At 50.6% G+C, this 26,690-nt stretch overlaps 1 protein-coding gene across 3 annotated transcripts; it reads right to left on the bottom strand.

Annotated features, from left to right (window-relative positions):
- Positions 1 to 14: 14 nt before the first annotated feature.
- Positions 15 to 23,975, bottom strand: SCAMP2 (secretory carrier membrane protein 2). Of its 3 annotated transcripts, XM_057723348.1 has the most exons (10): positions 23,711 to 23,975; positions 11,301 to 11,369; positions 10,754 to 10,852; positions 10,136 to 10,264; positions 8,785 to 8,902; positions 7,937 to 8,065; positions 7,095 to 7,254; positions 5,873 to 5,974; positions 1,858 to 1,975; positions 15 to 1,602 (listed from the first exon to the last, which is right to left on the bottom strand). In XM_057723348.1, exons 1-10 carry the CDS (start codon positions 23,915 to 23,917, stop codon positions 1,468 to 1,470), a joined length of 1,266 nt encoding a protein of 421 aa, XP_057579331.1. In that variant the 5' UTR covers positions 23,918 to 23,975; the 3' UTR covers positions 15 to 1,467. The 3 variants fall into 3 exon arrangements, with proteins under 3 accessions (XP_057579331.1, XP_057579329.1, XP_057579330.1); XM_057723346.1 differs by lacking the exon at positions 10,136 to 10,264 and having other exon boundaries at positions 10,754 to 10,897; positions 23,711 to 23,969; XM_057723347.1 differs by lacking the exon at positions 10,136 to 10,264 and having other exon boundaries at positions 23,711 to 23,951.
- Positions 23,976 to 26,690: the final 2,715 nt, after the last annotated feature.

Raw genomic sequence — 26,690 nt, forward strand, 5'->3', positions numbered from 1 at the left:
CATTAGGACCAGTATTGTCTGAAAATGTCTTGTTTTTATTTAAGGACAAAATTGAGACATAACATATACATTTGTACATGAAGAAAAAAATACCAGAAAGGAGTTTACAAAACCTGGGTCACTGCCATTATTATCATTCAGTGGCTCTGGGGCTGTGTACGCTGGCAACCTGAGGGCTGCCTCTGTGTAGGTCCCAGATCCCAGATGCCTGAGGTTGGCCAGCTTTTTGAGAAGTCCCCTCAGTCCACCCACCCACTCCTGCCGCCTCTGGAGGATGGGGTACAGATTTTAACTGTGAACTTCTAAGCACCCATCACAGTGACACATCTCCTTGGGAACCCCCAGGACTTGTGGAAGGTGACCTAGACTCTACTTGGGAGTATGGGAGAACCCTGGAAGATTAGTCTGGAACCCTCAAAAAGGTGGCCTGAAGGATACAGTTCTGAACTGATTCCCTCCACCCTCCCTAAGAGTCATACAAGCTAGATATTGCTGATTGTGGGGGGCAGGGGTGGCACAGAGTCTGAGGCCAAGGTAAAGGGCAGCTGTCTCTCAGGAAGACAGGAAATCAGAACAAACAGGACCAAATAAACCACACCAGGACAGTCAGACCCATCCTCCTGGAAGACTGCCAAAGCCTGGGCAAGACAACTTCAGGTCAGTATCCTCTATCCCTCTCCATCCCCAAATCTCAACCAACCCCATTGCACATTCAGTAAGTCTAAAAAGGGAAGGGCTCAAGAAGGGCCCTAGAGGGCACAAGGTACTGCCCACACTGGGAGGGTGCAGGGGGGCCTGAAGGGCTATGAAACTGTTTGTAAGAAACATGAGGCAGGAAAGAGGCTGGGGCAACCAGGCCAGAGGCTCTGGAAGCCTGGAGACCACCCCACAGTGATCTGAGGAGCAGAGCCCAGACTGCAGCTCGTCTAAAAGGGAACCCTTAGGAGGCTACCCCAGCCTGGGCAGGAAGGAAGGACAGGACTGTAGAAGCCACTAGCTTGGTCTGTGAATCCAGATTCAGGCCAGGCCTGCTGGGGAAGCAGTGGAATCTCAGGACTCTGGCAGAAATAAAACTTCAGCTGGGGTGGGCCCAGGGCAGCCGGTGACCCCAAGTGTATACATATGTGTCTGTATGTGTGTGAGTACACGTGTGTTTATGTGTGGAGGGAGAAGAGAACTTCAGTCCCGCTGCTTCCAGAGAGACAAAAAAATCCTACCAAACCATCACCAGAGAAGGAAAGACAGCTTTGTTTTTTTTTTCTCTTGTGTGAAAAGAAAAGTCCCTGTCCCTCCCTCCCCTTTCCTTGGGTGGAAGGGAAAGCTGGTTGCTGAGGAAGGAGGAAGAGCCATGGGCAAGACCCTCCCCAGTCTGTGCTGGGCATAACCACTGCTTAAGGCACCCACGGAAAGTGCAGCTCATAAGGCAGGTGAGAAAAAGGCCAGGGCAGAGGAAGAGAGTCAGGAGGACTAATTCCCCTGGAAGGCTCCTCGGGCAGCAGATGAGGCAGCGCTGTGGAAGGTCCTGCTGCTGAAGATGCCCTGGGAAAACTCCTCTTGGGCCTGCTGGAAGCTGGCCCCCGTCCGGCGGTACAGGGAGTGCACCTGCGGAAAGAGACTGTGGTGAGAAAAGCCTGCCCTGTGGGCCACCAGGAACCAAGCCATCCAGGTTATAGTCCCAAGGGAGCCACCACAAACCCCAGCCTGCCTGATCTCCCATCCAGAGCCTTGGAGGAAGCTGCTACACCTTTGAGGACCCAGGAGGTCCAACTGCTGTAGAGATGAACACCCCCATGGAGAAGACAGGAAGGAGGTGCCTGCCTCCTTGGGTTTGCAGGTGGCCCAGCACCCACCACTCACCCGCTTCAGGAGGATGAGTGAGAGTACGGCGCAGAGGGTGAAGAAGCCAGCCACCACCATCATGATGATGGACACGGCCAAGTTGTGCTGCAGTATAGACAGGGCTGCGATCCAACCACTGCAAAGAGAGGAAGAGGCCTGAGGGGCACAGTGGGATTGGGGCTCAGAGCTCCCCGTGAGGGGCTCCTCTCCAAGTGGCCACTGTGTGCTGAACGCCACCCAGGCATCTCCCTACAGCACAGAGCCCTGTAGGCCAGAAGTCCTTGGCCTGCGAGAGGCCAGGCCTCTGTGAAGGCCATCAGGCCCCCACTGCCCATGGGGAATCTTGGGGCCATGTGAGGTCTGGAAGGGAGGATGTGGCTGCTGCCTTCAGTTAGGAGTAGCCCTGGGTAGGGCCTTTTCCTGCCACTCTGGGGATCAGGGAGACGTGGAAAGCCTGGCTGCTCACTCCTGAGGGCCCTCCCTCTGGGAAGGAGGATGACTGGCCAACCCACTGCACCACTGCATTCATCCTCTCACCTCGGCTCCTCCCATGGCAGCCCAGGGACAGCCCCTCTGCCTCCAAGCCAGTCATGTCTCTTTCCTGAGCCCCACTGTCCTCATCTATAAAGGGGATTTCCTCACATTTTCTAATTTAAAAACTTACTACAAAGCTATAGCTATCAAAACAGTACGGTACTGGCATCAGGAAGACATATAGATCAATGGAATAGCATTGAGAGTCCAGAAACAAATATTTATCGTCAAATGATTTTTTTTTCTTTTTTGCCACGTGGCATGTGGGATCTTAGTTCCCAGACCAGGGATCAAACCCGCGCCCCTTGGATTGGAAGTGCGGAGTCTTAACCACTGGACTGCCAGGGAAGTCCCAATTGCCAACTGATTTTTGACAAGTGTGCCAAGACCACTGAATGGGGAAAGAATGGCCCCTTCAACAAATGGTGCAAGGACAGCTGGATATCCACATACAAAACAGTGACAGTGGACCCTACTTCCACCACACACAAAAATTAACTCAAACCTAAGAATAAGAACTAAAACTATTGGATTTCATCAAAATTAAAAACCTTTGGGGACTTCCCTGGTGGCACAGTGGTTAAGAATCCGCCTGCCAATGTAGGGGACATGGGTTCGATCCCTGGTCTGGGAAGATCCCACATGCCATGGAGAAACTAAGCCCATGTGCCACAACTACTGAGCCTGTGCTCTAGAGCCCACGAGCCACAACTATTGAGCCCGCAAGCCACTACTACTGAGCCCACATGCCACAACTACTGAAGCCCATGCACCTAGAGCCAGTGCTCCGCAACAAGAGAAGCCACTTCAATGAGAAGCCCGCACACGCAACAAAGAGTAGCCCCCGCTCACTGCAACTACAGAAAGTCCGCACACAGCAACGAAGACCCAATGCAGCCAATAAATAAATAAATGGATAAATAAATAATTTTTAAAAAGAACCTTTGTACATCAAAGGATACTATCAAGAGTGAAAAACAACACACAGAAAGGAAAAAATTTATAAATTACATATCTGATAAGCAGCTAGTATCCTGAATACATAAAGAACAATAGGGACTTCCCTGGTGGTGCAGTGGTTAAGAATCCACCTGCCAATGCAGGGGACATAGGTTCAATCCCCGGTTTGGGAAGATCCCACATGCTGCGGAGCAACTAAGCCCATGCACCACAATTACTGAGCCCAAGTGCCACAACTACTGAAGCCCGCCTCTAGAGCCTGTGCTCTACAACAAGAGAAGCCACTTCAATGAGAAGCCTGCGCACCGCAACGACAAGTAGCCCCCGCTCACTGCAACTAGAGAAAGCCCATGTGTAGCAACAAAGACCCAATACAGCCAATAAATAAATAATAATAAATTTAAAGACCAACAGACAACCCAATTACTAAATTAGCAAACGATCTGAGTAGATATTTCTCCAAAGAAAATATACAAATGGCCAAACAAGCACATAAAAGATGGCCAAGATCACAATCATTCAGGAAACAGCAATCAAAACCACAATGAGTTACCAAACTTTTAGACTGACTATAACAAAAAAAGGAAAAACATAAAGAGGAAAATAACAAGTGTTGGTGAGGATGTAGAGGAACCGGAACCCTCACACATTTCTACTGAGAATGTGAAATGGTTCAGCCACTGTGGGAAACAGTTTGGCAGTTCCTCAATAAATTACACCTAGAATTACCATATGATCCAGTAATTCCACGCCAGGATACATACCCAGAAGTACCTGTTTTGAAAACAGGTACTCAAAAACCTGTACACAATGTTCATAGCAGCACTATTCACAACAGCAAGAAGGTGGAAACCCAAATGTCTATCAAGTGATGAGTGGATAAACAAAATGCAGTACCTCCAAAAACAATGGAATATTATTCAGCCATAAAATGGAATGAAGTACTAACATGAACCTTGAAAACATCATGCTAAGTGAAAGAAGCCAGGCACAAAAAGCCACATTTTGTCTGATTCCATTTATATGAAATGTCCAGAATAGGCAAATCCAGTGACAGAAAGCAGTTTAACAGTTGCCAGGGGCTCAGGGAATGAGGGAATGAGGAGTGACTGCTTAATGGGCATGGCGTTTCCTTATGGGGTGAAACAGACGTCCTGGAACTAGACAGTGGTGATGTCTGCCCAACACTGTGAATGTACTAAATGCCGCTGAACTGTATATTTTTAAATGGTTTAAGTGGTAAATAAAAGGATAAATTTTTATGTTATGTGTATTTTGTAATCAATAAAAAAAGGGGAGGGGGGATTATATCCACCCAGTCATGGGTGTCTGAGGTGAGATGAGAAAGGCACTGGGAGGGACTTCTCTGGTGGTCCAGTGGGTAAGACTCTGTGCTCCCAATGCTGGGGGCCCAGGTTCGATTCCTGGTCGGGGAACTACACCCTGCATGCATGCCACAACTAAGAGTTCACATGCTACAACTAAGGAACTGGCATGCCACATTGAAGATTCCCAAGTGCCACAACTAAGACCCGGCATAGCCAAAATAAATAAATCAAAAAAAAAAAAAAAAAAAAAAAAGACTTAAAAAAAAGGCACTGGGAGGCTCGAGGCTACAGAGCGCACCCAGATAGACCCAGGCAGGGCAGTGAGGGGCGGAGCCAGGACCAGAACTCAAGCCTTCTGGCTCCCAGTCCAGGGTGTAAACAGCAGTTATTAATCACAGCCTTTTACCAGGATCTCACTTAAGGTAATGAGTAATGAAACTGGGTCACCAGTCAACGAGAAAAGGGGCAGATTAGAAACAGCAAGGCGAGAAGGAAGAGGGGTGGGGGAAGGGCAGCACGCACTTGCTCCCAGTGTGAGGTGAGTCACCCCTCCCCACCACTCTGGACTTGCCAGCTCCACTGGAGGGAGGGGACCAAAATAGTGCAGCCCTTCCAGGCTCAGGCTTTCAGCCAAGTGCCAGCCTGACCTTTCTGTAATGTTTCCTGTGCACCAGAGCAGAAAGGAAAACATCAGCTATCAGCTTTTCTTTTTGAGACTAATTCTGAGCTGAACACTGCAGCAGCCAGGACACTCAAGCCAGCTGTAAGCTCAAGGAGAGCAGCCAGAAGAAGCCAGTCCATGTGGGGCGAGGGCTCCGTCTCCTGAGGTTACAGACCCTCGGGAAAAAGCCACAGCTCAGGACAGCCATCAGCCGCCGCCCAAACCCCAGGGCTTGTCTGGGGCCTGTGGAAGTAGCATCAAGCCTCTGGGAGTGCGTGGCAGGAGAAAAGGAAGAGGAGGCCATCCAGTGCAGGACACAGCCCTGGTAGCCTAAGGATTCAGGCCAAGTCTACTCACAACATCCCAGAAAGTGGGGAGCGAGGCAAGACAGTGAGTGGCTACCGGTGAAGAAGTGGACGGGGGCACGAAGGCAGAGCCCAGCTGACCCACCCCACCCTCCCTACCATGGTGGGAGATGGGTCATCTGTGGGGGCTTTCTGGGAGCAGGGCAAACAGGGCACAGTGCCCTCTGTGCTGCCCTAGGTCTCACCTGTCCCCCAAGTTAGGGATGCCGACCAACTGGATGATGTAGATCCCTATTTGACAAAAAAATACAAAGAAGAACACGAAGAAGCTGAAAGAGTTGTCGGACCTGTGGAGAGAGGGGGAAGTGAGAAGTCACCAAAGGGCTTCGGCCTCATTCCTCAGCCTTCCTCACTTGCTGTGACACCTTCCTCGCTAGGAGCCAGGAGGTAGCATGCAAGAGCAGAGCGCCAGCGGGCCAGCCGCACTGTCCATAAGGACACAGACGCAGACAGACACTCGCCCCCATAATCAAAAAGGGCTTGCCTTCCAATGTAAGGGTCAATGCTCGACTCCTCCCTCAAAGAGCTAATAAAGCTGCTCACCCCGAGGACCATGTAAGGAGGCTAACGGTTCATTTCCTGGAGTACTTCCTTGCATTTCTAACAGGCAAGAAAATCTAAGCCTGTTATAAAGATGATAAATCTTTAATAATAAATCTGTAGGCCTGGGCAAAACAAAAGGTATCTGGGGAATAGGGAATATTAGACAAAACTGGTGTCTTGAGTACTTCCGTCTCGGTGTCCAGGAAGGCCAGAATACAGCGCGGGTGCCGGTTTTGCCTGCTGAGCGTATGGGAGGGTTCCACCACTTGCCCCGCCCCTCTTCCCAGGCCTGCTGGGCTCCCTGTCCTGAAAGCATCAACTCGGAGGCACAATTCTAAAAGTCCTATGGGTCTGTGACGTTGGATCCTTTCATGTCCACAGTACTGACTCGCGGTCAACCAGTCAAACACTGGCATTCCGTGATGCTCAAGAGTTATTGGGGAGGCGGGAGAGGGGCAGAAATGAGCACGGAGGGGTAAGCCACTGAGAGCTTATCCGACTCGATCAGACTCTGTCTATTAGCGACGTCCCACTTCTATCAGAGAAGCACACCCTCTTCTCAGTGACTAAAATCCCACCGAACCAGACACACTGGGAGGAGCGGGAAGGCAAGTAAGGCTCCTGATTTCCTCTCTGGATCTCCTGTGCCTAGTCCAAGACAGGGCCCAGAGCAGACTTCAGGTACAACTGAGGAAAACAGCTTCTGATCCCTGTCTGCTCTTACTATGGCTGGGAATGGGCACGTGATGTTCCCCCCTACTTCATTCTGCTCTAAGACTGGGAAGGGGCCACAGGGCTTATGGCCCTTGGCCTGCTACCAGGGAGGCCAGCCACACCCTCACCCCTCGCCCTAGCCCCACTCACCTAAAAGCCTTATAGATGGGTCGGTACCAACAGAGGAAGGCACAGGGGGTGAAGATCACAAACCACAGGATCGAGAGGCCGAAGTCTACTCCCTTGGAAGTGTCGACTAAGAACCAGGCCAGGCAGGCAAGCAGGTTCAGAAACAGAGTCACTGAATGCACTGGGGAAGGAGAGGGGAGAGAGAGATACACTTGTGCCAAGCTGACTACAGGCATCCCAGCAAGGCAAACCATTCCTTGGAGAGGAAATGAGGTCCACGCTATGAGGGCAGCTGCCCAAATATTAGAGGACCTCCGTCTGTACACAGGCAGGGGCTAGCTCCCAAATCCTGGTTTTCTGCGACCTTAAAACCAGGGGCCAAACCAAGTTCCTAAGAGATGACAGGACAGCCTAGGTGTCTAAGGAGTGGCCACGGAGGGGCAGATGCAGACCCAAGGACTGATCCTTGGGGAATGAAGTCTTTCTCTCAGCAACTCTTTCCCCTGGTCCTGCACAGCCCACAGTGGAGCTACAGAAAGTCTTTCATCCTAACTCTTAGGAGCTGAGGGGACTGTGGGGAGGGAAGGCCTTCACCTAAGGAGGGCCCTTTACTGCAGCGAGCTCTGCAGGAACTCAGAAGCCTGCAGGGTCTGGACTGGCCCTTGTGGGGAGGTTCCCAGGACAGGGAGCAGACTGGGGAGGGCCAATTATGTGGGCAGAAGCCACCCTGCACCCCCCCCAGCCCAGCCCAGCACTGAGAAAGGCTGGAGCCCACTAGCGAGGAACAGCCAGAGCACAGATAGGGCTCTTTGAGTCATAGCCCATTTCACCCTGGAGCTCAAAGGGGCAGGAGCGGGACTCACACATCCAAAGATAGTAGAGCATCTTGCATATCCGCTGGTAGTCGGCAGGGATCTCTGTGGAGAAATCCTGATAGAAGCAGGGCTTGACAGGGCACCAAAAGGGCAGGGGCGGCCAGTTGTTCTCTCTCACTGTGTGGAAAGAGGAGAAGAGGTGAGCCCGGCCTCAACAGCAGCTTGGTGGAGTGCACACACTGGCCCAGGTCACGGGCCGAACCAGGGGTCCCAGAGGGGCACCAGCAGGCGGGGCTCGGGGTCTATGGATACGGAGCAGGATGGGAAAAGGGTGATGGGACACAAACACCCATGAGTTCATTCCAAGATAACGGACCCTAAATGCACTGTGAAACACAGAGCTCAACGGCCTAAGTGATTATTATTATTATTTAATATTTATTTGGCTGTGTCGAGTTTTAGTTACAGGACGTGGGATCCTTGTTTGGCATGCAGGATCTTTAGTTGTGGCATGCAGGACCTAGTTCCTGGACCAGGGATCGAACCTGGGCCCCCTGCACCGGGAGCACGGAGTCTTAGCCACCGGACCACCAGGGAAGTCCCCTAAGTGGTTATTTTTATTAACAACCAGACCATAAGCACAAGGGATCATCATCACAGGTCAGGAATCCTGGGACCAGTGCCCCCACTCTAAGAATTCTAGAGCTGGGAAGGAGTGCACAGATAACCTACATGCATTAGGACTACACGGCAAGTCTCCTGACCTCCCCCTCACTTGGTATTCCCCAGGACCAATGCCGTTCTAAGATGAACAAGAGCTCAGCAGAGCGCTGAGGCGTCCCCAGAACACGCGGGCTCGGGGAACTCCCTAAGCCAAGCACGGAGGCCTCCCTTACCGTGTAAGTTGGCCACACTGTTCTGTAGCTCCCGCTCCTTGCGCTCCAGCTCAGCCGCTTTCCTGTCCAGTTCTTCCTGCTGCCGCAGCAGGCTTGCCTGAGCTGCAGAGGCCACAGCCTGGCGGGAACAGAGGAGGGAGGGGGTGGCCGGACACAAGAGACAGTCAGACAGTGTTAGCGTGAGCAGAAGTCAGAGGGGCCTTCCCCATGCAGGGAGAGCCCTGAGGCAGTCCCAGCCCCAGAATGTCTTAGGTACCTGAGACCACCATAGAGAGGCCAAGGTGATCTGCCCCCTACCGCCTCCACACCACCTCTGGCCCCTCAGCCATTACCAAGGCTCTCCCTTCCCCTTCATTCCTGAGCTTGGGATAGAGGGGAACTATCTCCCATATTGAAGTCCAGGCAAAGTTCAGTTAAAGTGATTTTTGGGGTAATAGCAAAGGGAAAAAGACCTCACAAGAGACTAACCTACAGCCAAAAACCCAGAGACCCAATCTCACTTGAACAGTGTGGTGTGTGGGGGTGTGTGTGTGCGCGCGCGCGTATGTGTGTGTGTGTGAGAAAAGGAAACAATGAAAACCTGCTAGCAGTGAGAGGGGCAGGGAGATATCTGAGGGCAGCCTCGTGTACCCAGACAAGCACCCCCTGCCCCACTGCCAGGAGCGGCCCAGAGGTCTACCTGAACTGTGACCCGCAACAACCCAGGACAGCCCTCTAGGCTTGGCTCTGCTTGGCCTGGCTTTCATGGCGTGCAGGGTCCAAGCGTTATCCCTCTCCAGGCAGAGTGGGGCCCCTGAGTGAGGCAGCTAGGAGACTACACACGAGGCTGAACAGAGCGGGGCTCGGGCCTGGCGTTCCAGCCCAGGGCTCTGCTCCCCCTGCTGGACCTGGTTCCTCCTGAAGTCTACAGTCCTCTTCAGGGAGCAGGTTATCACACAGGTCATCTCACAGGAGGACAAGGCAGGCAGACCTGTAATTATGTATGTGCGTGCTCTCCCCCCGCCCCCCCACAAAAGGCGTTCTCCAAAAAGCTAAGACTACCTTGAGGAGGTAAATTTCAGGCAGCAGGGGTGGAAAGCAGGACCAGAACTGACCACACTAGACCACGCTGAAGGTCTCAGCCTCCACCCAGCCGAACAGGAAAGTCACCCCTGCCTCTAAGCCTTGCCTTACCTCCGCAGGGTTCTAGGGCCATGGGTGGGGCCCAGGGGCCCAGGCAGGGGCAGCACGTTCCTTGCAAGTCCAGTCAGACGGCAGGAGCAGCCTGGGGCCCACTAGAGTCCACAGCCCAGCCTGGGCAGGCGCTAGGAGCCTTGCCCTCCTCATTCCTGCTCGTCTACACTTTGCCTACCTTTGGAAGATTTCGCATGTAGCTGTCTCTGAGAACACTATCTCCTCCTAGTAGCATCTGCCTCTCTGAGAGCTCGCTCACTGCCAGGAATCGGGTAGGCAGGAACCTGCTGGCCTGTCTAAGCAGGAGCTGCAACACACAACTCCACTGTGGGCCACGCCCACCGGGGGCAGCGAGGAGCGTGGGGCAGGGCAGTGACACGTGCAGGGGAGTGTCAGGCACAAAGCAGGCAAGATTCACAGTCTTTGGCGAAGGGACAAGGGAAAACAGGAAGGCGGGGAGGAATAAATGGGCCCTGAGCAACAGAGGACAAACCAAAGACCCAAGGAGGATCCGGAGTGGCACAACTGGGGCAAATGCTCTCTGACACCAAGGACCCTGGCCTGGTGAGTAGAGCTTATTTTGGGTGGTGGTAGTGGGGTGGGGGGAGAGGATATAGATTGGCAGGGCAGACCCTCCATCTGCAAATGATCAACTCCCAAGAGATGATCAAGAGGGCTCTGCAAGGGGAGCCAGGAATGAAAGCCCTCTGCCCACCCTCAATCTCAGGGCTCAGCGACTAGTCTGGGTGTGTCCCTTTCCAAAAAGGAGAGGCCCAAGGGATCTTGTCAGCAGTACCTGGGGGGTTGGCTGGGTTGGCTCCACTGAAGGCTGGAGAACTGCCGGCTGCGAGGGCCCAGGAAGCTGTGTGACAGGAACCGTTGTCGCTGCATTTGTCTGCGTGGGGCAGATCAGAGGAGGAGGTGAGCGGGCCTCCACGAGCTGGCCGTGTGGGGACAAACCCACAGCAGGGTGAGTGATGTGCCCCTGCCTGTGAGGGCACTCCTTCGGGGCCTGCCCCGGGACTCCCTCTGCAGCTCCTCGGCCAGCAAGCCTCAGGCCCTGGGCAACGGGATGCCTAACCCAGAGCCCTGGGCTCGCTGCCTCCAGGGCTCTCCAGCACTGCCCAGCCCTCTTCGGGGGTGTGCAGGGGTGGGGGGGAGGCCAGATCACAGATCCCAAGGGAAGAATGGATGAGTTCCTCACCCTTACCCCACCCGAGTTCACACAAGGACTGTCCCTTTGAGGACTGCAGCTGCTCTGTCTCTGCCAAGTCTCTTTACCCCAGAGATGCCAGCACCACCCAGACAACCCAGGGACTCAGAAAGAGGGCATGCTCACCAACCTCTGAGAAGGGGTTGAATTCAGCCAGGCCTCCTTGTGGGGCATTAGTCAGCTGGGTCACAGAGGGATCCTGAGAAGGTGAGAAAGAGCCATTAGACGCTGGGGGAAAAGGAGAACCTTGGTGAGGGGGAGGGAGATCACCATCTCCTGGCCCCTCCCAGGGACACCTGGCTGCAGTGAGGCTGCTGACGGCCCCTCCTAGTGCCCTGGAAAGTCTCTCCTAAAGGCTCTGTGCTCAGCCCCTGCCACACCACAGCTGCAATCACTTCTCCTTTTCTGGAAAAGGAGGAGTTCGGCCCAGATGAATTCCCAGAAGAGACCCAGGGCAAGGTTTACACTCTGAGGTCAAGGAAGGGACACCACACATGTTCCTGTTAGTGCCCGTTAGAAATTCAAAATGGTTAGGGAACTCCCTGGCAGTCCAGTGGCTGGGACTTCGCACTTTCACTGCCGGGGCCCGGGTTTGATCCCAGGTCAGGGAACTAAGATCCTGTAAGCTATGTGGTGGAAAGAAAGAAAGAAAGACAGAAAGAAAAAGAAAGAAGAAAGAAAGAATGAAAGAACGAACGAAAGAAAGAAGGAAGGAAGGAAGGAAAGAAAGAAAGGAAGGAAGGACGGACAGACAGGAAGGAAGGACAGACAGGAAGAAAGGGAAGGAAAGGGAAGGAAGGAAAGGGAAGGAAGGGGAGGAAGGAAGGAAGGAGGTAGAAAAGAAGGAAAGAAAAGAAGTTTAAAATGGTTTAACATTCACCTTCAGGGAAGATTCTGTTTTGTTGTTTTGTCTTCTCGGTGGGGGAAGCAGGTGGGGAAGAGGGAGTAAATGAGGTGGTGTGGATGGATGCTTACTCTTCACTTTATAACCTCTCTATACTGTTTTATTTATTATTTTACAGAAAGCACTGATTCCTTTTATTTCTTAAAGGACAGTTTGAGGTTCTGGAACAGAAACACGCTGCGGCCGCCAGTACTGACTTTATTAAATTATGCGCACTTGCTGGGAATACAGATGTGAAGGACTCAGAGGAGAAGCCAAGAAAATGTTTTTGGGTTTCTTTTTCCAGATTCTTTTCAGAAAATGCAAAAATGTCCTCAGAACACAGCCTTTTCCCAAGTTTTCAATCTTCCCTTTCCCATCTGATCTCTGCTGGGGCCAACCCTGCAGGCCTGGGGCCTCACACCCGGCTCCCCGCCATCTTCTCCACCCGAGCAGCTTCCGTGCTGGCCTGAGGCCGGGCTGTCTTCATCCTGTACACCCCCTCCTCTTCCCCGTACGAAGCAGGTATGGGGCTCAGGTCCAGCTCGACAGCGATGCCTCTGGGAGAGACAGCTGCCCCCGGCCTCTGCCAAATCCTCATTACAAGGCCTCATCTAGGCTCCCCTGTCTGCACACCTCACCCCCAGTCCCTCACTACTCACCCAGATGCTCCTGTCCTTCCTGCCCAGCTTCCCCTCCAGGAGGAATCCTCCACTGACTGGATTCTTAAACACAATGTTAACATTAGACTCAGCCTCAGCGAATCACCCCTAAATTTTTAGGCGTGGAAATGGATATTCGCCACAGTGCAGTACGTGTCCTAGGTCTCAAAATGGGAGCTGGCCCCCTATTCTGAACATTTATAGAACTGGGAGTGAGCACTGAATGTGCCTTTTCCACACGTACTAACTGTCATCTTCCCACTGGGGCCAGCAGCGCCTAGAGGGAGAGTCTGTGTCCACAGGGCCCCAGGGCCTAGCCCAGAGCTGGGCGCACAGCCCCGACTCACTTCCTGTCCCTGGATGGGCTTCATCCTCTGCACCCCGCCCAGTCTCCCCTGCAAAGAGGCAATGTGCCTGTGTCCCTTCTGCTGGACACCATCCCTGCCTGGTGGCTCCTGCAGCTTGGAGAAAGTGACAAGGTGAGGCTCGAGAGGCCAGTGGAGGAACTGGCCTTGAGGTTATTTGTTGGCTGAACAACTAGCAGATTTCTCCCAGGATTAGTGGGCCGGCTTCCTGCAAGAAAGATTTGGGGCTCGGTATCTGTTCCCCTTTCAGACGCAGCAGACACCAAGCCACAGCTGAGTAAGTGAGCTGAAGTCACTGAAATCATATCCACTGTCCAAGCAGCTGGTTACGTGAGTCTGTCACTACAGAACAAGGACAGAAAGGAAGCTCTGGTAGCAGTTTCAGGAGCTGGCACACACACCTGGCTGTGGTGCGCATGTTAAATAGGCAGCCTCCAGAGCCATGAAGACACGTCATCTCCTTTACCAAGGTCAGCCAGGAGAGGATTCTGGGAGGGGGGCACGACTACCCTGTCCACACCGATCCCGCCTCCTTTCTCAAAAATCTTAAAGGCTTGGCCCTGGACCCCTCACCAGGCTCACCACAAATAAATCCTGTCTCCTCTAGCAGGCTTTAAACTCTGCGGCCAGGTGCTTCTGTATCTAGTTCATGCTTCCGGCTCCCTAGTGCTTGGTGAAGGGCCTGACGCAAGCAGAAGCTGAGGCCATGTCTGAGAGTCAGTGCTACATGCTGTAGGCGCTCCTCTGCTTTCTCTAGGAGGTCCTGCCCAGATGCCAGGGCACAGAGAAGGGGAGGGCCACCTGCATCACAGTGGCAGTCCCGAGGCCAAGAAGCACCTTGCCTGGGAAAAGGAGCCTGGAACACTCTGGGAGACACGGGTACTTTCCACCTGAGGAGACCTAGGCTCTTCCTGAAAGATGTACTTGGCTTCAAGAGAAGCTGAAGCCTGGTGAGGGAGGGAGGGAGGAGGAGGGACTGACAAGGGAGCTGACGTTTCCTGAGTGTCTACCATGTGCCAGGCTTATCACACAGCGATGCTACTGGGGAATTCTAGTCATTCCAGCACTGGCTACTGTATCAAGCTGTCAGAAAAGAAGGTTTTACCAGTCTTTCTCAACCTGGTTCCTCGAGAGAATTAAGCCCCACTGCCTCAAGGCATCCACTGTCTACAATGACTTGACTTCTCTCCTGTACATCTAGAACAGTCCTGGTTATGTTCCATCCTTGGGAGAACAGAGCGGCTGAGGAGCCCGGGTTGAGAAAAGCTACAACGTACCTCCTCATTCAACCTCATGACCACCCTGTGAGGCAGAAGTGTGTACAGTTTGCACATGAAGAAAGCTCCGGCTCATCCAAGACCGCAGGGACTGTAGTGTCTGAGCCCGATTTTGAATCCAGGCCTGTCTGTCTCCAAAGACCTGAGTGGTAAACCTGAGTGGGCAGTGCATTCCCAAAACCTGGCTCAGGCGCTCACCAATGGAAGGTGCCCGGTCAATGTGGGGTTGAGGGGTCAAGGGGTCGAGGGATGCTGCCAAGGGCACCATGAGCGACCAGGACAGCTGCTTGTTTGGCTCTTTATTCCCAGACTTCAGAGCAGTCCTTCTTGGCAAACACCCTTGGGAGGACACAGGCAGAGAATCTTGCAAGTAAGGACCACACTCACTGGCCTAAATGAGGACTCTCAGCTTTTACTCCGAGTCACAAATAAAAAGGATAAAATACCTAGGAATAAACCTAACCAAGGAGGTAAAAGATCTGTACTCAGAAAACTATAAGACACTCATGAAAGACATCAAAGAAGACACAAACAGATGGAGGGACACACCATGTTCTTGGATTGGAAGAATCAACATTGTGAAAATGACTATATTACCGAAAGCAATTTACAGATTCAATGCAATCCCCATCAAATTACCAATGGCATTTTTCACAGAACTAGAACAAAACATTTTACGATTTGTATGGAAATGCAAAAGACCCTGAATAGCCAAAGCAACCTTGAGAAGGAAAGACGGAGTTGGTGGAATCAGGCTTCCTGACTTCAGGATATACTACAAGGCTCCAGTGATCAAGACAGTATGGTACTGGCACAAAAACAGAAATATAGATCGATGGAACAGGATAGAAAGCCCAGAGATAAACTACAGTCAACTAATCTACGACAAAGGAGGCAAAGATATACAATGGAGAAAAGGCAGCCTCTTCAATAAGTGGTGCTGGGAAAACTGGACAGCTACATGTAAAAGAATGAAATTAGAACACTTCCTAACACCATACACAAAAATAAACTCAAAATGGATAAAAGACCTAAATGTAAGGCCAGACACTATAAAACTCCTAGAGGAAAACACAGGAAGAACACTCTTCGACGTAAATAACAGCAAGATCTTTTTTGATCCACCCCCTAGAATAATGGAAATAAAAACAAAAATAAATAAGTGAGACCTAATGAAATTTCAAAGCTTCTGCATAGCAAAGAAAACTATAAGCAAGACAAAAAGACAACCCTCAGAATGGGAAAAAATATTTGCAAACGAATCAATGGACAAAGGATTAATCTCCAAAATATATAAACAGTTCATCCAGCTCAATATCAAAAAAATAAACAACCCAATCAAAAAATGGGCAGAAGACCTAAATAGGCATTTCTCCAAAGAAGACATACAGATGGCCAAGAGGCACATGAAAAGCTGCTCAACATCACTAATTATTAGAGAAATGCAAATCAAAACTACAATAAGGTATCACCTCGCACCGGTTAGAATGGGCATCATTAGAAAATCTACAAACAGTAAATGCTGGAGAGGGTGTGGAGAAAAAGGAACGCTCTTGCATTGCTGGTGGGAATGTAAATTGATACAGTCACTATGGAAAACAGTATGGAGGTTCCTTGCAAAACTAAAAATAGAACTACCATATGACCCAGCAATCCCACTACTAGGCATATACCCAGAGAACACCATCATTCAAAAAGACACATGCACTCCAGTGTTCAATGCAGCACTATTTACAATAGCCAGGACATGGAAGCAACCGAAATGTCCATCAACAGATGAATGGATAAAGAAGATGTGGTATATACATACAATGGAATATTACTCAGCTGTAAAAAGCAATGAAACTGGGACATTTTTAGAGACATGGATGGACCTAGAGACTGTCATACAGAGTGAAGTGAGTCAGAGAGAGAAAAACAAATATTGTATATTAACACATATCTGTGGACTATAGAAAAATGGTACAAATCAACCGGTTTACAAGGCAGAAATAGAGACCCAGATGTAGAGAAGAAACATATGGACACCAAGTGGGGAAAGCGGGGAGGGTTGGGGGGGGAACGAATTGGGAGACTGGGATACCAAATTGTACACTCTAAATATATGCAGTTTATTGTAAAAAATGAAAAGTTAAAAAAAATAAAATAAACAGTGGGGGGTAAAGGGGGTGGATGCAAAGATAAGTTCAACTAACAGAGATGACCTGTCCTAACACAGTTGCCATGAGTCACATGTAGCAACTGATCACTTGAAATGCAGCTAATCAAAACCAAAATGTGCTGTGAGCATAAAATATACACCAGGCTAAGAGACTTCATATGGGAAAAATTTTTAAATAAATTATTACTAATTTTTTTGTGGATAAATAGGTTGAAATAATATCAGATATTGTATAATATATATTATAAATAAAATAAAATATCATTAAATTCAAAAAAAAAATCAACAGCAGCACCCTTCTTTCCCAGTCACCGAGCATCAGCTTGCTTGTAAGCGGGTCAAGTAGTTATTTAAGAGCGTGGTGAAAACTGTACACTCTAAATATAAGCAGTGTATTGTATGTTAACTGTATCTCAATAAAAGTTCTTTAAAAAAGTAAAATAAAATAAAAGCATGGTGAGAGCTAAGTTTCACCTACAAAGAAGTAACGTGACACCCCCTCCATGCCCGAAGGACTCCGACTGGTTCATACCCTCCACTGAACTTATATCAAAGAGAACGCTCCTAAACTCAGTTCTTTTCATGCAGTGAACAGTCACAGTGTGAGGGACACGCCAAGAGGAACAGGGCGCGGCTCTTGCCCTTCTGGAGACCATGGTCTCGTAGCTGAGACACGTGCACACAGCACGAGAGTGAAAACAGGAGAGGAGGGCAGGGGAGGCCCAGCCAGTCAGCTCAGGCCACCACAGCTGTGGGGCAAAGGCACACTCTGTGGAGCTGGGGTGCGAGGGGATGAGAAAAAGAGGCAGCACAGCTAGGCTGGAGCTCTGCCGGGGAAGGGCCCTCAAAAACATACTTGTTCTCACTGGTTTGGCAACCCCTCTCCACGCACCTCCCAGGTCCCGGCTGTGCTCGCGCGTGCTGTGACTTCTCCTCCCTTCCCACCCCACACACCAGCCAGGCTCCCAAGGTGAGATGTATTTCAGGCTCTGAATAAACACATTCAATAAATACCTCACGGACTGAAAAAACACTCGGCCACTCTCTGGGAGGCCAAGAGTCCCCCACACTTTGGAAGCTCTGTGAAGTCCTATCTGCTCTAGTGACAAGGCTGTGTCTCACAACGAGAAAGGGCAGGCATCCCCAGATGGCCGGCCGGGTCCCAGGGGCACAAAGAGCCACCGCTAACCTGGGTACCCTCTGAGCCAGAGTCTGGGAAGCCACCCGAAGGAAACATGACAGAAGTATGTAAAAATCTGCATCTGCAGATGTATTCATTGCACCAGTATTTAAAATAGGGGAAAAGAAGCAGGGAATGGCTTAAATATCCAATGGCAGTGAGCACAGGTACATTCTGGTGCACACTCCCTCGATGGCCTAAACAGCCACTAAAAATTTCACAAGCACTAAAGAAGGAGAGAAGAACAGCATTTGCAAAGACACAGCATCTTTAAAAACAGCTTGCGTGTGTTCGGAGAGAGGGTTCTGGAGGCTGTGGAGCGAAATGCGTACATACAGAGAAGGGCCCCAGGGCCCCAGCCTGAAGAAGGGGTTGGGCCGGACTGCAGGAGTTCGGACTTCACCCTGTGGACAATGGGGACAGCTAGAGATGGTGAGCAGTGATCATTCTGCCAGCAGCGAGGAGAATGCAATGCGCGGGGAAGGAGGATGGCGGGAACACTGGCTGGGACACAAGAGTTCACATGGATGACAGTGACGCCTGAACGAAGGTAAGAGATGACACTGGGGACAGACAAGAGAGGACGGACTCCAGAGACTCTTCTCAGGTAGATGCCACAGGCTCAGCCACTCCCCGGGATGGTCAGGGTATAGAGTTACTTCAGGGCAAGAGCGCAGGGGAGGGCAGGGGAGGGGAGGGGAGGGGAGGGAAGGGAAAAGAGGGAGTGACTCGGGCTGTGGGCTTGGGGGACCAGTGAACAGTGCCACCCCTGAGCAAGACAGGCAGTCATGGCAGAAGAACAGGATTTTTAGGAGCAGGTGTGTGGGAGCAGGGAGAGGACCTGAGAAGGTACTGAGTCGTACCCTACCCGAGAGACCTAGAAAATGCATCTGGGGGGAATGGGTGGAAATGTCCAGGTGAGAGTTGGAAATACTGGTTTGAAGCTCAGAAGGAGGGTGAGGGCTAGAGTTCTAGATCTGGGACCGCTAGTAGTGGATGCTATTCTGAAGCCATAGAAGCAGGAGGGCTTACTTGGAGAGGTATATAGTGAGAACAAAGTCAAGGACAGAACTCCAGGACACCCCTAAATGTATGAGACAGGAAGAGGAAACAAGCGAAAAGAGGTGAGAGTTACCAGCACAAAGAGGCCAAGGACAGAGAGAATTTCAAGAGAGACTGGCCACACAAGCTTGTCCATCACAAGCAGCAGACCTCTCATGGGCCCACAGCTCCCAGAAAGACCACAGGATCCGAGAGTGAGGCGGCGCCTGGGGCTGCGAGGGGCACGGTGCGTAGAAGCGACTTGAAGTTCTTGGTGCTCCTTCACCTGACATACCCTCTCTTGCCATGTGCCAGGTTTCTGCTCTCAGCTCAAGGCCTCCCTACCACAGGACTCTGCCCCGTTACTCCTCAGATCCTTTTGGCAAGATTTAACTGCCCGTAACACACCACGGCATGCTGTCGTGATCAGTGAGCATTTCTTAGCTCTCCTGCCAGATTAGAAGCTCTTGCAGGCCATGTGCCCATTTATCTTGGCCACCTGCACAGGCCTTCGGAGCACCAGCAGCTCAGTGATGTGCACGAATGTGTCAGCATCTCAAGGAGCACTGCTGGATGGCTCACACCTTGCTAATTCATGGGCACGGCATCCTTCTCTCAACAAGAAGCGAGAACCCCTTGTTTGTCCTGATTAAATATTACTAGGGTGATCCTCTGAACCCAGGACCATCCTATACCAAATGGCTGCAAAGAAAACTTAATAGAAGTGCAGGGTCAAAGTTCAGCTGTGTCTCTGGCCAAGTGCTTTCTAACACCCAGCCTGGCTCCAGGCACCAACCATAAAGGCAGGGAGACTTCCCACACCCCTCGCCCCCTTCTAGGAAGCTGTCTGGGGTCAGCTGAACTACATGAACCTTGCCATTTTCAAATTTCTCAAGACAATGCTCCTGTTCCACAGGAAAGTTCTACCAGGTCCAACTGGTGGTTTTGAGAATTCCCAAAGCTACAGTCAAGCTGGAGCCCACCCTCTCTGGGAAGTGACAAAGCCCTCAGTGTCTGTGCAGGGAACTTCCTGTAACTCTGTTCACACCCAAATCACGTTTCTGCCACCACTTTCTCCTCCTACAGGACAGAAATGTTTTAAATCCTTGGGAAGCAGCCACACCACTGAGATTATCTTTTAACTGCAAGGAGGCAACGTGTGAAAGTGATATGGTGTGATTTGGCAACTCAAGAGCACTGAAAGGCTTTCTCTGTTCAGCACCACCAGCGAGTCCACTCCCCCTCCTTGAGATCAGTGCCCACTGCCTGGGGTAACCTGGCAGAAATGCCAAGTAGGAAAGCAGCCCGGGCATCTGCCTGGGTGAGCTGCTTTTTAGTGGACCGCTGAAAAAGAAAATGGGGAGTACGATGCCTACCTGTAGCCCTCAACCTCTTTATCACCCGACAAGACTTTGAGAAAATTTTGGGAACAGGCATGCTGGAAAGCAGAACCTGCATACCCAGATGGTACAAAGCAGATGTGCCATCATTCACAGAAGGATTAGGGAGTGCCAGTGGAGGTTGGGAAACCAGCCACACTTGGCTTGCAGTTTCCTGCTTCCTCCTAGGAGTTTGGTAAAACCTCTGCTGCACTCTTGTGACAACTTTCCACTCACAGTCTTACTCTGCAGGAAGTTTTCTAATAATCCCACTATAACTACACACAAGGAGGAGGTCATAAAAGCCCATGCCCACAGTTTGGGGTGGGGATGGAAGTAGGGTGTAAATAAAGAACATGCATAAGGAAGTCAACTTAAAGGCGCACCAGGAGCTTCAGGGGATATTACAAGAGCAGAAACAGGATTCCATGGTTAAATAACTTTGAGAAAGGCTGAGTCAAACAAAGTTGAGCAAATATCTTTATTGTAGGATTTCTCAGAAGCCTTTAACAAACTCATAAGCCTGGACAACCTTCAAGAAAAAGGATTCCTAAACTTATTTGACCACAGAACACTGAGCACCTTTCAGGACACCTTTCAGAACACATGCTGCATTAAAGTACCATTTTAAAAAGCACAATACAATCCATATTACTCCAGCCCCATACACTGAAAAAGAAAAAAGAAAAAAAGCTTACCTAATATTAATTTTTTACTTTCACCCCTAACAATACTCTCATTTTAAGAATGGTGACAGTGGTGACAATGGTACATTCTTTCCTTAGCTAGCCTAAATAATGCCAAGGCAGTTTAAAACCTTTAAAACAGTACTGTCCTGAGAAAGAGACCCAGATCTGAGCCCATTCCTGCTTCAAATTAGCTGGTGACTCTGGCATATCCCATCCTCCCTAGGTTCTTGATTTCCTCATCTCTAAACTGAAGGGGTCAGAAGAGATTTCTGAGGATGTTGCTAGCTCTAAAAGTCCACCTTGGACTCCGAAAACTAAGTATATTTTCATAAACCACCATGGAGAGAAGGAAAAAAAAAAAATACTCTGCTCTGAAGGCCGGCTAAATGTCAGTTTCTGAGCCTATCGCCTATCTACCTGCTCTCTCCCGAGCTCAGTGCCAACACCCTAAGTAAATGAAGCTGGGCTCACACCCAGTCACCCAAGGGCTGCACCCTCCCAATGTCCCAGCCCTGGCAGTCAGGGAAGCAGACACCACCATCACAAGGAGAAAGAGGGCAGCTCTCCAGGAGAAGGAGATCGGGGGCCTCACACACAAAGCTCCTTCTCCCCACACAGCTGTGCGCCAAGAGGAAAAACCCAGCCCAGGCTCAGAAGGAGCAGAATCGCAGCCAGCCAGCTCTTTTCTTCCCATACAGGCTTCCCTACCAGATGTTGCTCTTTACAGGACCACAGCTGCTTCCTGTCCTGCCATATCCTGGGGCTGCCTGATGGACAGACTGTCTTGCTTGAATGCAGAAGTTACTTCTACCACAGCTTGCACAATCATTTCTGGGGTTGGAGATGTGGTTTAGGACTTTCAAGCTGCTATTAATACAGGGAAGAATTCAGGCCAACTATCTGGCCCACTGCTAGCACTGAGGACGAGCTCTCTGCATCTTTGGACAGCTTGACTACCTCTGTCAGATGGCAGCAGACATTTTAAATTTCTGATTCTGACAGGACAAAAAAAAAAAAAAAAGAAGAAGGAAAGAAAAAGGCACACTATCACACAGTACACATACCAAAAGGATCCTTACTAAAACTCAAATTTCACTATCATACAGCAGTTTTAGGAATAAAGCAAAACAGTTATCTGAAGACACAGGCAAAAGAAAAAAATGCAAATGTTCTTTTTTTACTCAAATAGACATGACTGCATTACATAAGAGAGAAGGTCCTCCAAACAGTTCTGTCAAGAAGCATTAAGCTACAAAAGGAATGTTAAGAATTCCCTGATGTTACAAAGCTATCAAAATTTGCCTTGAGGGCTCCCATTGGCTAAGTCACCTTGAGACCAAGAAAAAGACATAAAATTTTCACTCTCCGGACATTCATTCTAGTCTCCTTTGTGTTTGTGCTGACCCTTGAAGGGATTCAAGGTGGGAAAGCTCATGTGAGCTGCCGTGAGGCACCCCTCCAAGAACTTCCCCTACACCTGCAGGAAACTTTAAAGTTGCCAATGACCAAAATAAAGTACAAGCGGGATGAGTTAACATGCCTGGTGACATCCTGACAAAGCAGAAAGCTCAGGGCTCATAAATCACCAGTCAGCACAAGCAAGCTTCCCTAGAACTGGTTTTGGGCAGACATGAAACAAGAAGCACAGGAGCTTTGGCGCTAACAGGAGTCCCAACCCTTCATCATGCAAAAGAATACCCCTGTGCTCTTAGCTCAAAGGCGGAAAGGTTTTGGCTTTAAATAGGAAGTCTCTTTCTTCCTCAGTCAATTGTTCAAAAGGTCAGGCACTCACAGGTCACTGCATCTCAACTACCCTGCCACCACACACGGGTCCATCAGACCAACACTCCTTGCGCTTCAAAACCCTTAAAGGGGGACTTCCCTGGTGGCACAGTGGTTGAGAATCCGCCTGCCAGTGCAAGAGACACGGGTTCGAGCTCTGGTCTGGGAAGATCCCACATGCCTCGGAGCAACCAAGCCCATGCACCACAACTACTGAGCCTGCATTTTAGACACAGCGAGTCACAGCTACTGAGCCTGTGTGCCACAACTACTGAAGCCCGCGCGCCTAGGGCCCGTGCAGGCGCGGGCTCCGCAACAAAAGAAGCCATGGCAAAGAGAAGCCCATGCATAGCAACGAAGACGAGCCCCCGCTCTCTGCAACTAGAGAAAACCCGCGCAGCGATGAAAACCCAACACAGCAAATAAATAAATAAATAAATAAATAAAAAGACCCTCAGAGGCTCTTCACTTCTCCCTCCCTAACCTGGGCTCTCTCATCTAGCCAAAACCCAGTCCAAACTAGATTCATGACCAAGATGCAAAATTGTTATCAAGGTCGTATTTCAACTTGGGTTACCAGCCTTCCTTTTCTGACAAATTTCAGGGGCTCTCCTATACATTATAGGCTAGTTGGCTGTGTGTACGTTGCGGGGGTGGTCTTGGGATTTTCTCACATTTCTTCATCGCACTAAAGGGTTCCACCTCCTCATTATGTTACTCTCACCCCCTCTCCTAAAGTGACTCAAGGCTGGTGTCTCCCCAGGACTGCGGGATGTGGTACCCACACTTCCCCCTCAGGTGAAGTCGCTTCTCTCCCGGAAGCTGGGGGTCTCCCTTATCGTTTCCGTTCTAGCCCTCTTCCCCAGCAGTGTCCAGTTAGAGCGGCTACTTCCCAGGAGCTAGACAGTCCCACCTCTTCCCAGACACAGCACCCCGCCCCCTCCGCTGGTCCACCTGCTGCTAGTCCCGCCCCCCAGGCGCTACGATAGGCCAGCCCTCAAAGCCCGCTCTCCCATTGGGCAAGCAGCCCGTCCCTCCTACGCCACGTCTCCCGGCTCTGGCGAAAGAGGCCAGGGCGGCGGCCTTTGGCACTAGACAGAGCTGTAAGATGAGGGCTCTACCTGAAAGGGGTTTACATCCACTGGGTCCGCGAAGGGGTTGGTGTCGAAGGACGACATGGCGGTCGGGGGCCGACGGGCGAGCTCCGAGAGCGCTTCTCCCTCCCGGCACCCAGACCCAGCGACGCTTTGCGTGTAGACCCTCCACTTCCCGGAGCGAGGCAGCCGTTCTGGCGCAGGCGCAGCGTCCTCCCAGAGGGGCGTGGTCATGTGACATCACGGAAGTCCGCTCCGCCCTCCTGCCCACCCCACTCTGGAGCTGCTGCGGGGCATTCCCTTTCCATCTGCTTCTTCCCAGTTCCTGTGCTTCTGGGGTCAGGGAAGCACCGAGGGACTTGGGAGACAGAGGCGGGGCCAGAGCCATTCCCAACTGCCTCTCGGTCGGATAGGTTCCAACGTTGTATTGGGAACTCCGCAAAGTAAACTCCCCAAAGTGGAGCTGGAAACTTAACCCCTTCACTTTCTTGGAGGGCAAGTTTAAGAAGTAAGCACTGGTTCAGGCAGGGGACAGAAGTTGAAGCCAACGGCGGCGGGAGTGGGGAATGGAGAGGACTTCGCCCAGCTAGGAAAGGGGTCAGGTGATAGGGGCCGAGCAGAGAGGTTCTTCTCCGAAGAACCGACCATGCATCTGTCCCCCACACTAGCTGAGCCCTGCCTCTCTTAGACCTTGCCGCCAGATGTCAAGTTTTATCGTTTTAGGGATGAAGATCCCTGAGCCCAGACAGCTTTAGGGCCTGAGCTGGGATTAACCCGGGAATCAGGCATTTATGAAGTAAATGAGGGAGTTCAGCAATAGAGACATCAGCATGGGTGAGATGACTGATTCACTCGCCACAAACTCACGTTATTTACTCATATCTCTGTACCTTTCTGCTGCCACTGAATCCAGCCACTGTCATCGGTTATCCTGGACGAGTACAGGGCTGCTAACTCGTCTATTGTTGTTCACGTTGTAACCAGAGATACATTCAAAGGAGGAAAAATTACTGTAGAACTTTCTGTTTACAGTGCTTCAGTTATTTTCCATAAAGGCCCAAATTCTTAGTTTGGCCTCTAGGGCCTTCAAGATCTGCCCTCCCACGAATCAATCCTTCCCATCTTTTCTTGTGCCTACCCCTCCACCACACCCCACCCCCGTGCATTCCAGTCTTCAGTAGTGGCTTTTCAGTTCCTCAGACTTCCCTTGTTCCTTCCTGCCTCAGGGCCTTTGTACCAGAATTTCCCTCTTCCTGGTATGCTCTTGGCCCACACCCTAATGACCCCCTAGATAACTCCTACTTATCCTTCAAATCCAATCCGACTCTTCTATTACCCTGTGCTTTTCCTTCATAATGCGTATTGCAGGTGGTAATTACATGCTTGTACAGGTGGTTATTTGTTTCTGTCTTTCCCACTAGACTGTAATCTCCACAAGGGCAGGAGTAGCATCTGTTTTGCTCACTGTTGTATTTCTGGCACTAACATAATACCAAGCAGATGATGAACATTTAGTAAATATTTACTATTTCTCTCAACCACTTTGCTTAGGGTCCAGTTCAACATTTTTTCAGGAAATGTCCTCAAGTGGGAGAATGGGAGGGATCTATGTTAGTGCCCCCTTAGAAACTACTTACCCCCCAACCTCCCATGGCCACCCCTCCGAGCGCAGCGTAGAGAAAACCTCTTGTGTTTCTCCTTTACAAATCACACAGAACATTTCTGTGACCAGACGTGTTGAGTTTTTCTCCCACACTAATCAATCTTATGACGCCAGCTGGGTGTCATTCAATTCACTTCTGACACTAACTACCTGGAGTTCGGGTCAGACCCCACAGGTTGAGTAAGCACGCAGTCCCACAAGATTGCCCCCACTTCAGAGGCCAATTTCAAGTCCCAGGGTGTTGTCACCTGGACTCCTATAAATTGGGGTTCCCACGATCCCCTCCTTAGGTTCAATAATTTGCTAGAATGGCTTCCAGAACTCAGAGAAACACATTTACTGGCTTATTATATAATAAAGAATATGATAAAGAATACATATGAATGACCAGTTGAAGAGATACATAGGGTGAGGTCTGGGTTCCGAGTGCGGGAGCTTCTGTCCTTGTAGAGCTGGGGTTTGTTACCCTTCTGGTAAGGGGATGTGTTCACCAACCCAGAAGCTCTCTAAACCAGTAGTTCAGGGATTTTTACGGAGGCTTCATCATGTAAGCATAATCGACTGTTAATTCAGTCTCTCCCCTCCCCATAAAATGGGAGGTGTGGCTGAAGATTCCAAGCTTCTCATCGAGGCTTAGTCTTTCTGGTGACCAGCCCCCATCCTGATGCTGTCCAAGAACCCACCAACAGTTGCCTCCTCAGGACAAAAGATGCTCTGATCACTCAGGAATTTGCAAGGGATTTAGGAGCTCTGTGTCACAACATGAGGCTGTCCTGCCTCCTCCTTGTCTGTACAGCCTAGTATATTGCTGGACTGTTGAAGAAAGAATGGAATTTGATACCACCAATGTGAAGCTTGTCTACCCATCTGTCTCTGAAGATCCCTGGGATCTGCCTACTTCTCTGTGAAAGAGACATCATACATTTATTCACTCGTTAACTTATTCAACAAGGGAGGAAGTATAGCAGATTGGAACTCTATGCTCTTGGACCAGTGACCTTTCTGAGACCCATTTTTCTCTTCTCAAAAATGGGGTTAGGGACTTCCCTGGTGGCACAGTGGTTAAGAATCTGCCTGTCAATGCAGGGGACAAGGGCTTGATCCCTGCTCCAGGAAGATCCCATATGCTGTGGAGCAACTAAGCCCATGTGCCACAATTATTGAGCCTGCACTCTAGAGCCCATGAGCCACAACTATTGAGCCTGTGTGCTGCAACTACTGAAGCCTGCGTACCTAGAGCCTGTGCTCCACAACAAGAGAAGCCACCACAATGAGGAGCCCATGCACCACAACGAAGAGTAGCCCCTGCTTGCTGCAACTAGAGAAAGCCAGTGTGCATCAACG

Source organism: Hippopotamus amphibius, chromosome 2 (assembly GCF_030028045.1).
Source record: "Hippopotamus amphibius kiboko isolate mHipAmp2 chromosome 2, mHipAmp2.hap2, whole genome shotgun sequence".
Lineage (NCBI taxonomy): Eukaryota > Metazoa > Chordata > Mammalia > Artiodactyla > Hippopotamidae > Hippopotamus > Hippopotamus amphibius.